General features: G+C 34.9%; 1 protein-coding gene across 7 annotated transcripts in view; it reads left to right on the top strand.

Annotated features, from left to right (window-relative positions):
- AP3B1 (adaptor-related protein complex 3, beta 1 subunit) overlaps positions 1–15,943 on the top strand; it is a 188,961-nt gene that overhangs the window by 86,511 nt on the left and 86,507 nt on the right. For all 7 annotated transcript variants that reach the window (XM_005858062.2, XM_014550016.1, XM_014550037.1 and 4 more), the window contains exons 16-19: positions 3,469–3,655; positions 4,608–4,741; positions 10,976–11,084; positions 13,775–13,928. In XM_005858062.2, the coding sequence (XP_005858124.1) occupies positions 3,469–3,655; positions 4,608–4,741; positions 10,976–11,084; positions 13,775–13,928 (584 nt within the window). The remainder of the gene's footprint in view (positions 1–3,468; positions 3,656–4,607; positions 4,742–10,975; positions 11,085–13,774; positions 13,929–15,943) is intronic.

Here is a 15,943-nt window from a genome sequence, read left to right as displayed (position 1 = left end):
GTCTTTATGAAACATGATCTCATTTAGATCAAATAACTTTTTAAAAATTAATTTTGTTCAATTTTTATTTCAAGTTTTCTTTTGTACATATGAAAAATGAAACAATAACTGTTAAGTTTTTATTCCATTACCAGAAATAGGACCCTAAACAATGCTGCTTTTAAAATAGAAAATCAATTAATTCCAATAATAGTTCTACTTTTTTTTACTCAAAGCTTTTATACATTTGTTCTGCCAGTACCATAAAAGGAATCATAGTAAAGCTTTTGGAAGTTTATTCTGTCAGAAATGCTGTAAATGCTTCTGTAAATTTAAAAGCCCAACATGGAAAGTAAAATTACTTGTTTTTGCCAAAAGGATGTTGTCATGGTAAAATCATTGTTTCTATTACGATAACTAGAGCAGAGATATTTGAGGAATTGGTTGTGGTGCATGCAAACAAAATCTGCTTGTTCTGCCAATTGAAGTAAAACTAATGGTCAAATTTATTTATATTTGATATGTATAGTTTCACTGAACTATAGAGTTATTATAATGAAGCTAATCCTATATAATAAAGAGCTAATATGCTAATTAGACCTGATGGCGGAATGACCTTCTGGAACAACCAGAGGGTGGGGCCACGAGGGGCCACAAAGCAGCCGGGGCCACGAGGCAGCTGGGGCCGTGAGGCCCGAGCCCCTTGAACGAATTTTGTGCATCAGGTTGTTGTATAATGTTGAACATATTTCAGGTGACAACACACACTCTGATATGCAACTCTCTTTGCTGCATGATACCAATGGCATTTTAGAAATGGGATTTTGTGAAAAACTGCTTTGTAAATTGACCTAAGTGTCTTATATTGGCTTTTGTTGGGGGGCTACAGTGGAAGGGAGTAAAGAAACTTATATTGGTTAGATTTTTATTCAGAATCATTTGGAAATCTTTAAGTATTCACCAAATACAGTGTCAAAATCTTCAGCTTTTGCAAATTTTAGCAAATAGCAATTCTTGGAAACAAATCTTGCAAACAAGAAGACATTGAAATTTATCTCTATAAAAACAAGGGAAGAACTGAAAAATTAAGTACTAAGAGTTCGAGATTTATTTTAGAAGTTCTGTCATTTACAGTATCTCAACGATTGTGAAGACTTGATGGAGCTTCTGTTTTTAATTGGATAAATTTATATTTTGTATTAAAGTGAAATGACATTTAGAAGGCAGTTGATTTTGTAGTATCTAAATTTGGTGATTTTTTTGTCTTATAAAGAAAAGTTTTATTGACTGAAGGGGGAAAAGTTAAATATCTGGGTTTGAAATATTTACACATTTTAATATAATATCCTTCATTCAACAGAATTTCTCTGCACTTATCAGACTATCTAATACAATAAAAAGGGTGTTTTCTACAATAAAAATATTATGGTTTATAGAGAAGAGTAACTTCAAAATGTCAACAGTGTCACAATTATTGATCATAAAATTCAGTTTTGAAGATTGTAGGTAACCTTATTTTTATTTAAAAAAACTTCAAAATAATAAGACCATACAAAAACACATTCTCCATAGAAATACCAATAACTTAGTATTAGAGGCAGATACAGCTAAGAAAGTGATTAAAGTAAATGATTGTGCAGTGGATAATTATTCTGCTTATGTTTTCAATGCATCATTATAAATGGATGTTTTTATCTTATAGAAAGAATTTTATATTTGAAAATGCATTTTAATGAAACTGTTTTTACAAGCCCACCAATAAAATAAAACAAGTTTTACAATCAACAAATACATATTTTTAAAAAATTACATAATTTTAATTACTTAAAATTTCCGATATAACTCAATAATTGTCCGATAATGTATTGAAATAGTTTCATTTCTTAAAAATTAATTTCAGGGATCAGAAATATAAGCAAAATGTATCATTCTACTAGCCAATATATAAATATATATCATTGCAGTGAATAGACTTATTTTCTTTCTCTGATTTATTTAGGTTGGACATTCTAAATCTCAGCACTCAAGTGACTTTAGAATAAGCCTAAATTCTTACTCTGCATTTGAGGAAGCTAATGGTTAGTTTTCCCCTGTTGTCTCAGCAAGTCAATTATATTGTCTAGTATATTATACTTTCTTTTGCACTGTATTTCTCATTTGGTGAATATTTTGCTAATTTTAAAAAATGAATCATAGAATTATTCTCATCTGAAGTTGAATCAATATGATCTAGTAATTAGTAAGTAACAATTGTTGATAACCAAATTTAGAATAGCTCTATCAACATTTTCTCTTGTATTTTTTTTTTTTACAGTTCTACTTTATTAAACTAGGTTAATGCTTTTTAAATACGTTGTTACTGAAAGAAGGTTGCTTTCTATCCAAATCAGGTGTCTCAACCCATTATTATAAATGAGTTTGCCACACCATTCCTATACTTTGATTTACTGTTCTAGAATTATCTTTGCCTGACATGATTGATTTTATTATTTTATGTTTCTAATATCTGTAAAATATTTAAATATAGGTGTTTATTTTTTCTATGTAATTTCTATGTAATTAAATTTTCTATATTTAATTTATAGCTGGAATTGTATGTGTGTAACCTAAATTAAAACTATGTTTTTTTCAACAAAATAATGAGTTTAAATACAAAGCTATTTTGTTAGTATTTCAATTTTGGTTTAATATTTAAATCTCTATGTTAATGTAAGTACATTAAAAAATTGACTTAGGAAATCTTATTGCAGTGTAAAAGCTACTATAATAAGTTGTTCCCTTACATAAATAAATAAATGACCAATATTACTAGCGGCTATAAGTAGCATGGGAGAAAAAATGGAAGGAGTCTTTTATCCTAGTTTTTAGAGGGCATCAGCAGCTTGCTTTTATGAAAAAGTAACAGCTAAATGCACTGCAAATAATTTGCAGTAATCCAGTTCAGTGATTCATGTGTCTGCTTTAATGGGTCATAATTCAGGGTAAAGTAACTGAGTGCAGTCAGAGTGCAGACACTGCTTATGCCAGGGACAGTATCTCTTCATAAAACACACCTCAGGAGAAGCAGTTTGCCAACCCTCTAATACTCTCTGATGTTTTGATGTCCTGCATATTTTTCCGATTAAGTTTTGAGTGCCATGTTTTTAGTTGTATTTCCACATTCATTATTCTCACGTAGACCCTTCAGCGGGTTTGCCATATATGATTATTTTTTTAATGATGCCTTTCTTTCCACTTCAGCAGTTTAATAATCTAGCACATGGCTGCTTCTCAGTACTCAGCATTCACCTCCCCAATTCTGAAGAGGACATGTGTTTTGGCTTCAAAATTCCATTTGCAGCGTTAGAAATGCATATTCCCTATGGAACAACATTTGTTTGACATAACCATTCATTTTTATTACCTCTTTAAATATGTTTATCCAGAGTTATCAATAATCATAAATAACTGTATTCTCATCTTGTTCTGTTGTGGGTTTTTTTCCAACAGACAAAATTGCTTACCCAGTACATATTAAATCTCGGCAAGTATGATCAAAACTACGACATCAGAGACCGTACAAGATTTATTAGGCAGCTTATTGTTCCGAATGAGAAGAGTGGAGCTTTAAGTAAATATGCCAAAAAAATATTCCTAGCACAAAAACCTGCACCACTGCTTGAGTCTCCTTTTAAAGGTATTATTATTATTATTAGAATATAACTGCACAATATGTTATCTGAAAAATAGACAATATATTCCATTTATAATGTGCTTAAATTTATCTCTTAGGAAATATAAATGACTAGCATATATAAATATATAAAAACAGTGTGCTTTCTATTCATTCATCTGTTCTCCAGAGCAAGCTTTATATTAGTTAAAATTTATATTTTTATGGACCTTATTTACCTAAATAATTTCAATCTTCTGATTTTTTTTATTAAGCATAAAGAACAATATATAAAAGCTGTGTTGTTCTTATAGACATTAACTTTCATTTTAAATAGATACCTTTATTTAATAAGGAATATAATTCACCTTAATACTGAGTTGTTATTAATTAAATATTCTATGTACGCTAACAAACTTTTCTAGGAACAATTATTTCATAAAAACTTCTTAATGTTTAAACGTTTTTCAAAGATGGAAGTTGACTTATTTTTCCCACCTTTTTAAAAGGAATAATTGATCAGTTTCACAAGTAGCCTTACAGTTGGAATCAGATGATTTTATACCTTGGTTTTTATATTTTTCCTTATTTAATTTTTATAAAGTGATAATAAGCAGTTCAGTTTCATAGAAAAACTATTAAAATTCTGAATGTGTTTGTGCCAAGACATGTATATGGATTGTTTAACTGTGCTGTCATTCTTAATATTCACAGTAAAGTAATTTTTAGAGAAGCTACATTTCAGAGCAACACCTCCAAACACACTGACTGATTAGCTTTTTTATTGACCATTATGGGGAAGATTATTGTAATCTATGGACTGAAATCAGTTTTTTGACCTATGAAGAGCTTCCTAGTTTATATTTATTCCTTGACATTTGAGGTAATATGCCAATTATCTTGAGCTCTGATTGGGACTGTTCTATGTTATATACAGCTCATATTGTTTATTTTATATTTTCCTCTATTTTAATAGATAGGGATCATTTCCAGCTTGGAACTTTATCTCATACTCTCAACACTAAAGCTACTGGGTACATGGAATTATCTAATTGGCCAGAGGTGGCACCTGACCCATCAGTTCGAAATGTAGAAGAAGTAATAGAGTTGGTAAGTTGACCTTTCTGAAATTAATGTTGTCAAGCAGTAGGATATTCTAGAATAATGATTGTTTCAAATAAAAGCTTTTTTGGGGGGGCGGGTGAAAATTGAAAATTGTTCAGGTATTTCTAAGTGAAATGTGTTAGGTATATCTCACTGTTATGGGAATTAAAAATTGTAGTGTTCCTACATTATTGTACATGTACTATTCCTTTTCTTCAAGGAAATAGAGAATTGAATTCTCTGCATCAGTGCTACCCACATTTGTGGTATTGTATTTGTAGCTGTGTAGATTCAATTTCTAAGGTATTTGGTTTCATTGGCTTGAGCTTTTTCTACTTTGTTTAGAGATTCGTAAGCTTCCTGTCAATGTTTTTCTCAATAATTTTTGCTGTTCTATTCCAAAGAAACCATACAAAGTGTTCTGGATTTTCTGATGAACCTGTTTTAAGTGAAGCCTAGACATAAATAGGGAGCATTGTGTACCAAAAATGTCCTTAGACAAGGTCACAATTAAAATGAGTAATATGTTGCCTTCACATTAAAAACCAACTTCTAGATAAATCATCTTTTCCTAGATCTTTAAAAAAATTCTGGCTACTAAAGTAAAATAATTAATTTTATTTTTAAATACTATCTCTTATATAAAAAAGAAAAATAGAGGGTCTATTGATTGTCTTTAGAGATTTGATTATGTGAAATATATATCATACTTTTTAAAGTAGAATTAATAAAAAAGAACAATAAGGTATTTCATTCTAGATGCTTTTTTGGTAGAAACATTATATTGAACAAGGATTCAGATAACCAGAGTTCTTTACCACTAATTCTTGTGAGAAAGTCAGTTAACCTTCTTGCCTATAAACTTATATACAGTGGAAGAAAATCTTTATTACTTTAAACAGAATTTCTATAATGTGCATAGCCATGTAATTTGATCCTTTTGAGAAATACATTTCTCTTAACTCTTCAGTCCTTACTCTGGCTTTGGAGCATGGCCAGAAGCAATAATAACTGATAATGGCTCCATTTTGCAAACCCTGGCAGTGTACTTTGATAATGTTGGCAAACATTATCTTGTTTAAACCTCATAGTGATTATAAGTGTTGGTTGTTGTTGTACCCATTTTGCAGAAGAGGAAACAGGTTCACAGAGCCTAAATAAATTGCCCAAGTTCACATAGCTAGGAAGTGATGGAATTGAGATTCTAACTTAAATCTGTCAGTCCTTTATTCATGCTCTGAAGTGCATTTTAGTGTTTTGTAACATGAAGAGAGGAGGCTTGAGCTTGTTTGCAAATCTGTACTATTTTTAGTACTTAGAGCACCATCATTTTTATGTTGTGACAAATTAACTCTATTTAGAGATGATTTTTAAAAATGTAAAAGTTATTAAAACTAATTGCATGTCTATTCCTCCTTGCAATTAAGTTTGCTGATTTTCACTCAAATCTACATACTCTAAAGTACTCTTCAAAAAGATTGGGTTCTTTGTGCAATTTTTGGTCAGATGCTAGAATACAAAGAGAATATTCTTTGTTGTGATTCTTTCCATAGGTATACTTACTCTCTTTCCTAATTTCATATTATGCCTGCTTATTGTTTTTATGGTTCCATCCTTTTTTATTATTGGGTACATGTAAATAAAGCCATCCTTTTATCCTTTCCTCACTTCCACCCACATCTCCTCCTTGCTGCCCCATTCCATAAATAAATAAATAAATAAATAAACAAACAAACATAAATAAATAAATTTATCTTCTCAGAAATTGATCACAATGTTATGCAATTTAATTTGGTCTCAGCAGTATCTTTATTTTGGCTGGTAGATTGGTTGGTTGGCTGGCTTATTCCATTTTCATGTGCTCTTCTTACAGGGACAGTACTTAAATAACCTATTTTCTTGTGTTAATTTCACCTGCCCAGTTCAACAGCAACAAAATTATTTTTTTTAATTTGCTGACTACATTCTGTGAATTAATAATTGGTAACTTATTTATAGAGAATAATTAAACTGTTGTAATCTGGTTGAAGAAAACTGTTACTATCCATTGATGCCATGCAGAAAATAGTTTCAATCTATGGGTCTCTGGACATATTGGCTTAAAATCTATATATATAAAAGCCTAAGTGATCAAATGACCAAACAACCGGTCGAATGGTTGCTATGATGTGCACTGACCACCAGGGGGCAGACGCTCAATGTAGGAGATGCCCCCTGGTGGTCAGTGTGCTCCCACAGCCAACTTCCCACGGTCCCTCCACCCAGCCGGCTAGCCAACCTCCTGCTGTCCCTCCCCCAGGCCAGCCATCCCTCCCCCACATTGGCCCTGATTGCCAGCCAGGCCGAGGGACCCCACCCGTGCACGAATTCATGCACCAGGCCTCTAGTTATACTATAAAAGACACAAATATAAAAAGAGCAAATGCAGTTGTAACAATGCAGAAAGCTTGCTTCTCACTCTACCTCACATCTCTCCTAAGTCACATCAATATATTTCATACACATAATACAGTATTATCCTACTTTCACTGTAAAGTGATCTTACAGGGTTACTGTGGTAACTTAGTAAGAAAAATGGCCTAAGTTTAGATACTCTGATATTTTAATCAAAACAACAGGAAACCTAGTCAGGTTGACATTGGAAGTCACTTTGAATCGCATACTACCATTTCTAGGATATCAGATATAATGTCTATTTATATTATGATAACGGTAAGTTTTGAAGTCCATTAGAATTTTTTTGCTTAGTTCTAGAATATCCTTTTCCCTTCAATTACAGAAAGACTGTCCTTTGCATATCAAGGGTATTTTGCTTTATAAACCCTTCTATTATCAATATTTTATTCCTCATAGGAACTTTAAAATTAATGTCTTGCTAGTGTTTCCTCTTCTCTTTTTCCTATTGTTTCTTTTTAAAAATATATATATATATTTTTTAATTGATTTCAGAGAGGAAGGGAGAGGGAGAGAGAGATAGAAACATTAATGATGAGAGAGAATCATTGATTGGCTGCCTCCTGCACGCCCCCCGCTGGGGATTGAGCCCACAACCCAGACATGTGCCCTTGACCGGAATCGAACCTAGGACCCTTCAGTCCTCAGGCCGACACTCTATCCACTGAGCCAAACCAGCTAGGGCTCCCTATTGTTTCTTTTGCTTAGAATGATATGATTCTCATAGTCACAAAAGATTATAACAAAAATTAAAATATTTTTATTGTTTCAAATGCCATGAATATTGAGTTGGTAGCTGTGCCAAGGTAATTTGCCCTTTGAGCATAGAAGCCTAATTTCCCTTATTTGTCAATTTAGTCTTACCTTGAAAGCCATAGTCTAATTAAGTAATTTCCACTCCCCTCCCACTCCCCATAAATTAATCTGATACACTTTTTACCAAACTTCATAAAATGATTGGATTTAAGAAAAATATAAACTTTTGTGTTTACTAAATATAGGAAAACTTTGTTCATAGAATTCTATATTCATATTTGGAGTACAGAGCATTTTAATTATATAGAAAGAAAGCAATATTGCTGATATTACATAAGTATCTTATTCAAGTACTAGTGGCCCGGTGCATGTATTTGTGCACATTGAAAGGAAATTAATTAGAAGAAATATTTTAATATTGCTATTTGCCCTTTCTCTATAATAGAAGTGTCAACCAAATTCATGATCAGCAATGACAGATGGAAACACACGCATGCGATTGGTACCAGCGAGAGCTTTATATGTATTGCGCATGCATGAGTCAACTTAGCCTTTTATATATATAGAATAAACTTGCTTAATTAGACCTGCTTTCTGATTTAGCTAAACTTTTTCCAGCCCAGTGAAGCGCCCAACTTCTCTTTCAGGTAATTGTCAGCAACACAGCAGTAAATATCAACATGAAATAGATTATTATTGTAGATCATGCAGGGCGAACAAAGGGTAAAATATTTAACTGCAACAGTGTTTGACTATATTCTGCACAGTGAGAAAACCTGAAGTTATTTTCAAGGTCCACTTCTTTTCAGTCAGGTCAAGTTTGTAAACTTTCTAAATCTTCGTTTTCCGGCTAATGGAAAGAAAATAGGATTCCACCAAGTCTCCTATCTACCTACTCTAGGACTTCTGTGAGGATCAAATAAGATGAGGCACGGGAAAATGCTTCACAGACATTTGGTTACAGTGTAAAATGTTTGCACCTGGCTATAAAGCAAGTCATGTGCCTGGGCTGAAGAAACTCCAAGGAGGCTAGTTGCTAGGGAGAGGAAGCCGGGCATTGCTACGTTGACATCATTACCCAGACGGACACTTAGCATATTAGCCTTTTATATATATATAGATATTTGAGTAATTTTTACTCATTTTTCTAATGTCCGTATATAGTAACTAGAGGCCCAGTGCACGGATTTGTGCACCGGTGGGGTCCCTCAGCCTGGCCTGTGCCCTCACGCAATCAGGGATCCCTCAGGGGATGTTGGAGAGCTGGTTTCAGGGCCGAGGAGGGACCTTGGAAGGTTGGCCAGATGGGGAGGGACCACGGGAGGGCTCCAGGGCGTGTCCCGGCCATCTCGCCCAGTCCCGATCGGCCAGACCCCAGCAGCAAGCTAACCTACCGGTCGGAGCGTCTGCTCCCTGGTGGTCAGTGCGCGTCATAGCGACTGAGCGAATGGTCAAATGAATGGTCGGACACTTAGCATATCAGCAGGGGGAAAGTCCCTAAGGTGGAAGCTTGCCTGGGTGTTTGAAGGAACAGTCAAGAGTGGCTGGAACAGAATGGGAAGGAGGAACAACAGCAGAAGGAGGTCAGGTAGGCAAGGGGACTGGCATGGGCATATAGGGCCATGCAGACTGTTCTAAAGACTTGGGCTTTTTCTCTGAGTGAAATGAGGAGCTGTTGCAGGGTTTCAAGCCAAATAGACTTGATTGGACTAGGTTTTATGTTTTCTTTATTTTATTTTATTTTATTTTTTACAATTATAGTTGACATTCAGTATTCTTTTATATTAGTTTCAGGTGTTCAGCATAGTGGTAAGACAATGATATAATTTTAAGACGTGATTCCCCCGGTAATTCTAGTACCCACTTGGTACCATACATAGTTATTAAAATGTGAATGGATTAAGAAGTACAAATTGGTAGTTACAAAAATAGTCACGAGGATGTAAAGTACAGTATAGGAAATACAGTTAATAATATAGTCCAACTTAGATTTTAATAGAATTATACTAGCTGCTGTGTTGAGCAAACTCAGAGTGGGGGTTAGGGTTGGGAATGGAAATAAGATAGCCAGTTAGGAGGCTGTTGGAGTAATCCAGGACAGAGAGATGCCTCTGGCCAAGGTGGTGAAGGAACAAGGTGGCTAAAGGCTTTCTCGATGGATTATGCATTTAGGAAATGAGAAAAAGAGAAGTCAAGGATTACTCTAGGGCAGCCGAGGGCAAACTACGGCCCGTTTGAAATGAATAAAACTAAAAAAAAAAAAAGACCGTACCCTTTTATGTAATGATGTTTACTTTGAATTTATATTAGTTCACACAAACACTCCATCCATGCTTTTGTTCCGGCCCTCCGGTCCAGTTTAAGAACCCATTGTGGCCCTCGAGTCAAAAAGTTTGCCCACCCCTGCTCTAGGGATTAGGCGGTCGAACAACCCTTTCACAGGGGTCGCCTAAGACCATCCTGCATATCAGATATTTACATTACGATTCATAACAGTAGCAACATTACAGTTATGAAGTAGCAACAAAAATAATTTTATGGTTGGGTCACAACATGAGGAACTGTATTTAAAGGGCCAGAAGGTTGAGAACCACTGGTTTAGGCTGTTGAGAAAGTTAGGTCTATTTATTGCCCACCCTAAATATTTTCATTGTTTTTCTCTTACCTCAGTATCAAGCTGTGAACTTGCATTTTTTATTGCTATTATTGCATCTACCTCTAATTGCCCTAATCTCTTCTAGACTTTAGTTTAAATCTTCAAATGCAGAAGTCTTTAAAATTGTATGTAAAATAAGGTTGTTGATTTAACATAAAATGGGCCCTGAGACTTTGTGTTCTTCTATTCAGGAGTGAAGGGGAGTCAGCCTTAATGCCAGGACTTGTCACAGTTGCCTTCTCTGTTGAGGCCTTAAACTTTCTTCTGGGTTCCCAGTGATTGAATGATCTGAAGATTAAGTTATCGAGAAGACTGAATCCATCAATGGGAATTTCTTTATATTTACATTTCTACTTTTTTTTCTTTTTAAACAGGCAAAAGAATGGACTCCATCAGGAAAAGCAAAGAAAGAGAAACCTGCTAAGAAATTTTATTCTGAATCTGAGGAGGAAGAGGACTCTTCCGATAGCAGCAGTGACAGTGGTGGGCTTTATAATTTATTAAAAAAACATTATTCACTGTAGCTTACATGATATGCCTCCAAAAAAACAATAAGGCCTAGTACATAAAATTCGACAAGTGAGTTTAAAAAAGGTTTATGCTATTCCGATAATTCCTTTCATTTACATATCACTGTTTAGTTTTCAAAGTAATTTCCAATCCCTTTTTTTGTTTATTGTTAATCCTCACCTGAGGATATTTTTTCCATTGATTTTTAGACAGAGTGGAAGGGAGGGGAACATGGAGACACAGAGAGAGAAACATTGATGTGAGAGAGGCACATTGATTGGTTGTCTCCTGTATATGCCCAGCTGGGATCCAGCCTGCAAGCAAGCCACGTGCCATTGACCAGAATCCAACCTGGGACCCTTCAGTCCTCAGGCCAATGGTCTATCCACTGAGCCAAACCAACTAGAGCCCTTCCTTTTTTTTTTTTTTTTTAATTGATTTTTATTTTGAGAGAAAGAGAAACACATCGATCAGTTGCCTCATGCATGAGCCTCAACTGTGGATCGAACCTGCAACCTGATTATGTGCCCTGACCAAGAATTGAATTCAAGACTCTTTGGTGCATGGGATGACACTCTAACCCAGGGGTCCTCAAACTACAGCTCACGGGCCACATGCAAATACAAATATTGTATTTGTTCCCGTTTTGTTTTTTTACTTCAAAATAAGATATGTGCAGCGTGCATAGGAATTTGTTCATAGTTTTTTTTTTAAACTATAGTCCGGCCCTCCAACGGTCTGAGGGACAGTGAACTTGCCCCCTGTTTAAAAAGTTTGAGGACCCCCTGCTCTAACCACTGAGCACACCAGCCAGGGCTCCAGTCCCTTCTTATTTGACACTAGAAGCCCGCTGCACGAAATTCATGCACGGGTAGGGCCCCTAGGCCTGGCCTGCGATCAGGGTCTATCTGTGGGGAAACTGGCAGGGCGATCAGAGCCCCCGCCTGCACCCACCTTGGCCTGGCGCCACTTACTCACCGCCCCCTCCCCCACACCACCCTGCGGGCTGGGGGCAGTTCCTACATTGAGCATTTGCCCCCTGATGGTCAGTGCGCATCATAGTGACTGATCATTCCACCATTTGGTCGTCGTTCTGCCATTTGGTCGATTTGCATTTTAGGGTTTTATATAGATAGATTGCCTCTTAGACACATAGCTAATTAATGATAGAGTTGAAAAAGGAACTCATGCTTTTCTGAATTCTAACCCACACTACCTGTTATATTCATTGGTGCATTGAAAATCCTGATTTTGCATTTGATAAGTCTTTGGTGGCGCCTTTAACAGTAACTTTCTTTTATAAAAATATAAAGTTTATTTAAATACTGAGCAATCTGTTCTTTATCCATTTTATACTCTTATTTCTACATGAACCTATATAGAGATAAAGCTAAAATTAATAAATCCCTTGTGTATTATAAAGAAACAAAGAGTTAAAAGATTGAGAACAACCATATACAATGAAAAGAATGCTAAATCAGAATCCTGGGTTTTAGCTTTGCAAATTGAACAAGGCACTTACCTTTCTCTATATCTAATCAATGAAGAGATAGAGTTAGATGCCTTTTTTAAAAATCATTTTTTATTTCTCAATTGTAGTTGACATACAATATTATATTAGTTTCAGGTGTCTTTCTCACTTCTGTGTTTCCCTCCCCCTCTCCCTCTCTCCCTCACCACTCCCTTCTCCCCTCTCCCCTTTCTCTCTGAAATCAATGGAGAAAATATCCTTGGGTGAGGATTAACCAAAAAAATAAAAAAAATAAAATACACATAAATATACTATATGCAGCACTTCTACAAAGCGTCCTATATACCATAATTTATCCATTAAAAAATTAAAAGGAAAATTCTTCATCTCTTTGACCTATGGAAAACTCTTATACTAACTAAAGTAAGTAATAACTTTAAATTAGTAATTTTGCTTGTTGCATTTGAATTTAGAAATGTTTTGAGATGATTTGAATGACTCATTTCCCTCTCAAAATTTGTTCTTAAGAAATTCAACTATTTGTTACCCTTTTCTCCTCTAAATAAAATTTACTATTATCAATAGAAGAATTTAAAATTATTTTTTTCTCTGTATTCTTTTTTTTTTTTAATATATTTTATTGATTTTTTACAGAGAGGAAAGGAGAGAGATAGAGAGTTAGAAACATCGATGAGAGAGAAACATCGATCAGCTGCCTCCTGCACATCTCCTACTGGGGATGTGCCCGCAACCCAGGTACATGCCCTTGACGGGAATCGAACCCGGGACCTTTCAGTCCGCAGGCCGACGCTCTATCCACTGAGCCAAACTGGTTTCGGCTCTCTGTATTCTTAAATTTTTTTTTTTTTTTTGCCATAGCTAGATACTTAGAGGTTTGAGAAGTGAGATTCTCTCAGATATAGTGTACTTACTTGGTTCATCTTTGCTTGCTTTCCTGTCATTATCAGAGCCCTCCTGTGTCTGGAGTCCCTTCACACTCACCTTGCTGCAGGGTTCCAGAAGTCCGAATGATGGGTGTGGAAACAGTGTGAACAAGTGGGGCCAGTAAACTAAATTTCAACATCTGGTTTCATTTGTGATGAATATTGACAGTTACTTGTCCTTATGTATAAGTAAATGGCTATAAATCAAAGAGCACCTGTTTTTTTGCTTGTTTGTTTGTTTGTTCCAGAGAGTGAATCTGGAAGTGAAAGTGGAGAACAAGGGGAGGAAGGAGACAGTGAAGACAGCAGCGAGGACTCCTCCAGTGAGAGTGAGAGTGGAAGTGAGTCAGACGTAGAAAACAAAAGAAAGGCCAAGAGGAACTCCAAAACCAAAGGAAGAGGGTAAATTATTTTCCTCAAAAAATGTTCTGTGGCATTTTTCTCCAGGATAACATTTCCCTTTAACTCATAAAATGAGAAAATAAGTGTGTATATTTTTTCCTGAACAGATATTGTATCCTGTAAAATTAATTTAGAATACTAGTTCACATTATTCTACTATTTACAGTGCTTTATTTTCATTTTGAACTTGAACAAATCTTGGGGCTACATTTCAAAAATTGGTATAACCTTGGAAGGCTGAGTTAAGTGATCAGGCAGTAGGTATGAAACACTTAATTACCTTTTGTAGCAATTTTGCTGAGGGCTAAAATTAAATCCTTCAAGACTTTGCCATTATGTAACTAAGACAATTGATTTTTCTAAATAATGTTATATTAAAAAGATTATGATCCAAATATTAGAGTCAGGGGCTGTGAAGGAAGACGGTCATAAGATATTTAAGTGATAGTGCTTTTTAAGATCTCCCATTATCAACAACATTATCGTGTATTAAAGTGTCATTAAAATTTTGAGTAATTGGGGCTGATACCTTGGATTGTAAGAGTCTGTTTTCCTCCCTGCTGTCAGCGTGTGGCCTCTGCAGACACGATGGCCCTTCCTCGGGGCCTGTTGCCCGCTCCCTTGATGAGCTTGCAGCCCAGCTCAGTCGTGGCTGACAGCACTGATTGGGGCGCAGTACGCTCTCTGCTCCTTTTATTACAGACAGTAATTAAAGCAGCTCGCCCTGCCACTTCCATAACAAACACAGCATAATACCCTAATTATGACTTTATTAATTTAAGTCAGGATTTAATGATTTTAAAAGTGATTTATATTGTTTTTCCTGTTCAGAACAAATGAAATCTGTAGGTTAAATTAATACAGGCTTTTCATCATTGCAAAGTTAAAAAGCTAGTTACCAGTAAATTCTTTTCATTAGATTAACATCTGAAACTCTAAGCAGTAAGGTAAACAATAATTACCCATCAAAATTGAGTGATGCATAACAAAATAACACTTATACCTTTAAATCTTATCTCAAAAGCTGGAAGTTAAATATATTCAGAATTACTCACTTGTTGCAACAAAGGAGTTACTTGGTTTGTAATAGACTTTTCTTTGAGAGAAATTCTGTACTTCTAGTTTAATATCAGAATAGCTATGATTACATAGTTTATAAAAAGTGTCTTATTTCTAGGAAAGGAAAGTTTGGTTCAGTGCACTCAATATTTTTTCAGATAGCAAAAGCCAGTATGCTAGAAATTTATAACCATGTATTAGATTAGTTTCATTATTTTTTTCTTTCAGAAATGGACTTTCCTCTTTATTCATGTTTGAGTTTAAAAGAATTGTTTATTGCATCAAAGGGAATCTCAGATGCATTCTAACCTTGTATTTTTAAGTACATGTTTTAACTATTGGGGATAATAAATTGCTATTCTTTGCTAGGGGAAAAAAACATAGTTTTTAGTCATCAAATATAATTACATGTGCTCTGAGATGTTACCATGACTCTATTTTTAATAAATAGCAATCATATTTCCTCCACAAAAAATCAATTCTAGGAACTATCAATTCTTCCCTTGCCTCACCACTCTCCCTTCCCATGTGTTTTTCTGCCTGTCTCTCAGAATTTTTTTAAAATTTGCTAGTGTATAACTATATGGTAGTTTTTTAAAGCTAGGGAGCTTTAAGTATCTTCAAAAAACCCCTTTGCTAATCATAATTATTTTTTACTAAATTTGAGTTTTATACTCCAAAGTGTGTTCAGTTGAAGGGAGCTATTATGGTGTAGTAGGGTAAATATGATCTTTAGAGTAAGATAGACATGAGTTCAAATTACAATTCTACCCCTCCTGGCTATGTATTCCTTGAGCAACTTACTTAACTTTACTGAATATTATCTATAATAATAAAAGCGTAATATGTTAATTAGACTGGACAGCCGAACGACCTTCTGGACGAAGCCTGGGCTGTGAGGGCTGAGCCCCTTGCACAAATTTCATGCATCAGGCCTCTAATATGTATATATGTGT

The sequence above is a fragment of the Myotis brandtii genome, unplaced genomic scaffold (genome assembly GCF_000412655.1).
Source record: "Myotis brandtii unplaced genomic scaffold, ASM41265v1 scaffold115, whole genome shotgun sequence".
Taxonomy (NCBI): Eukaryota; Metazoa; Chordata; class Mammalia; order Chiroptera; family Vespertilionidae; genus Myotis; species Myotis brandtii.
Note: the sequence above shows the minus strand (reverse complement) of the source record. Positions and strands in the feature narration are given on the sequence as shown.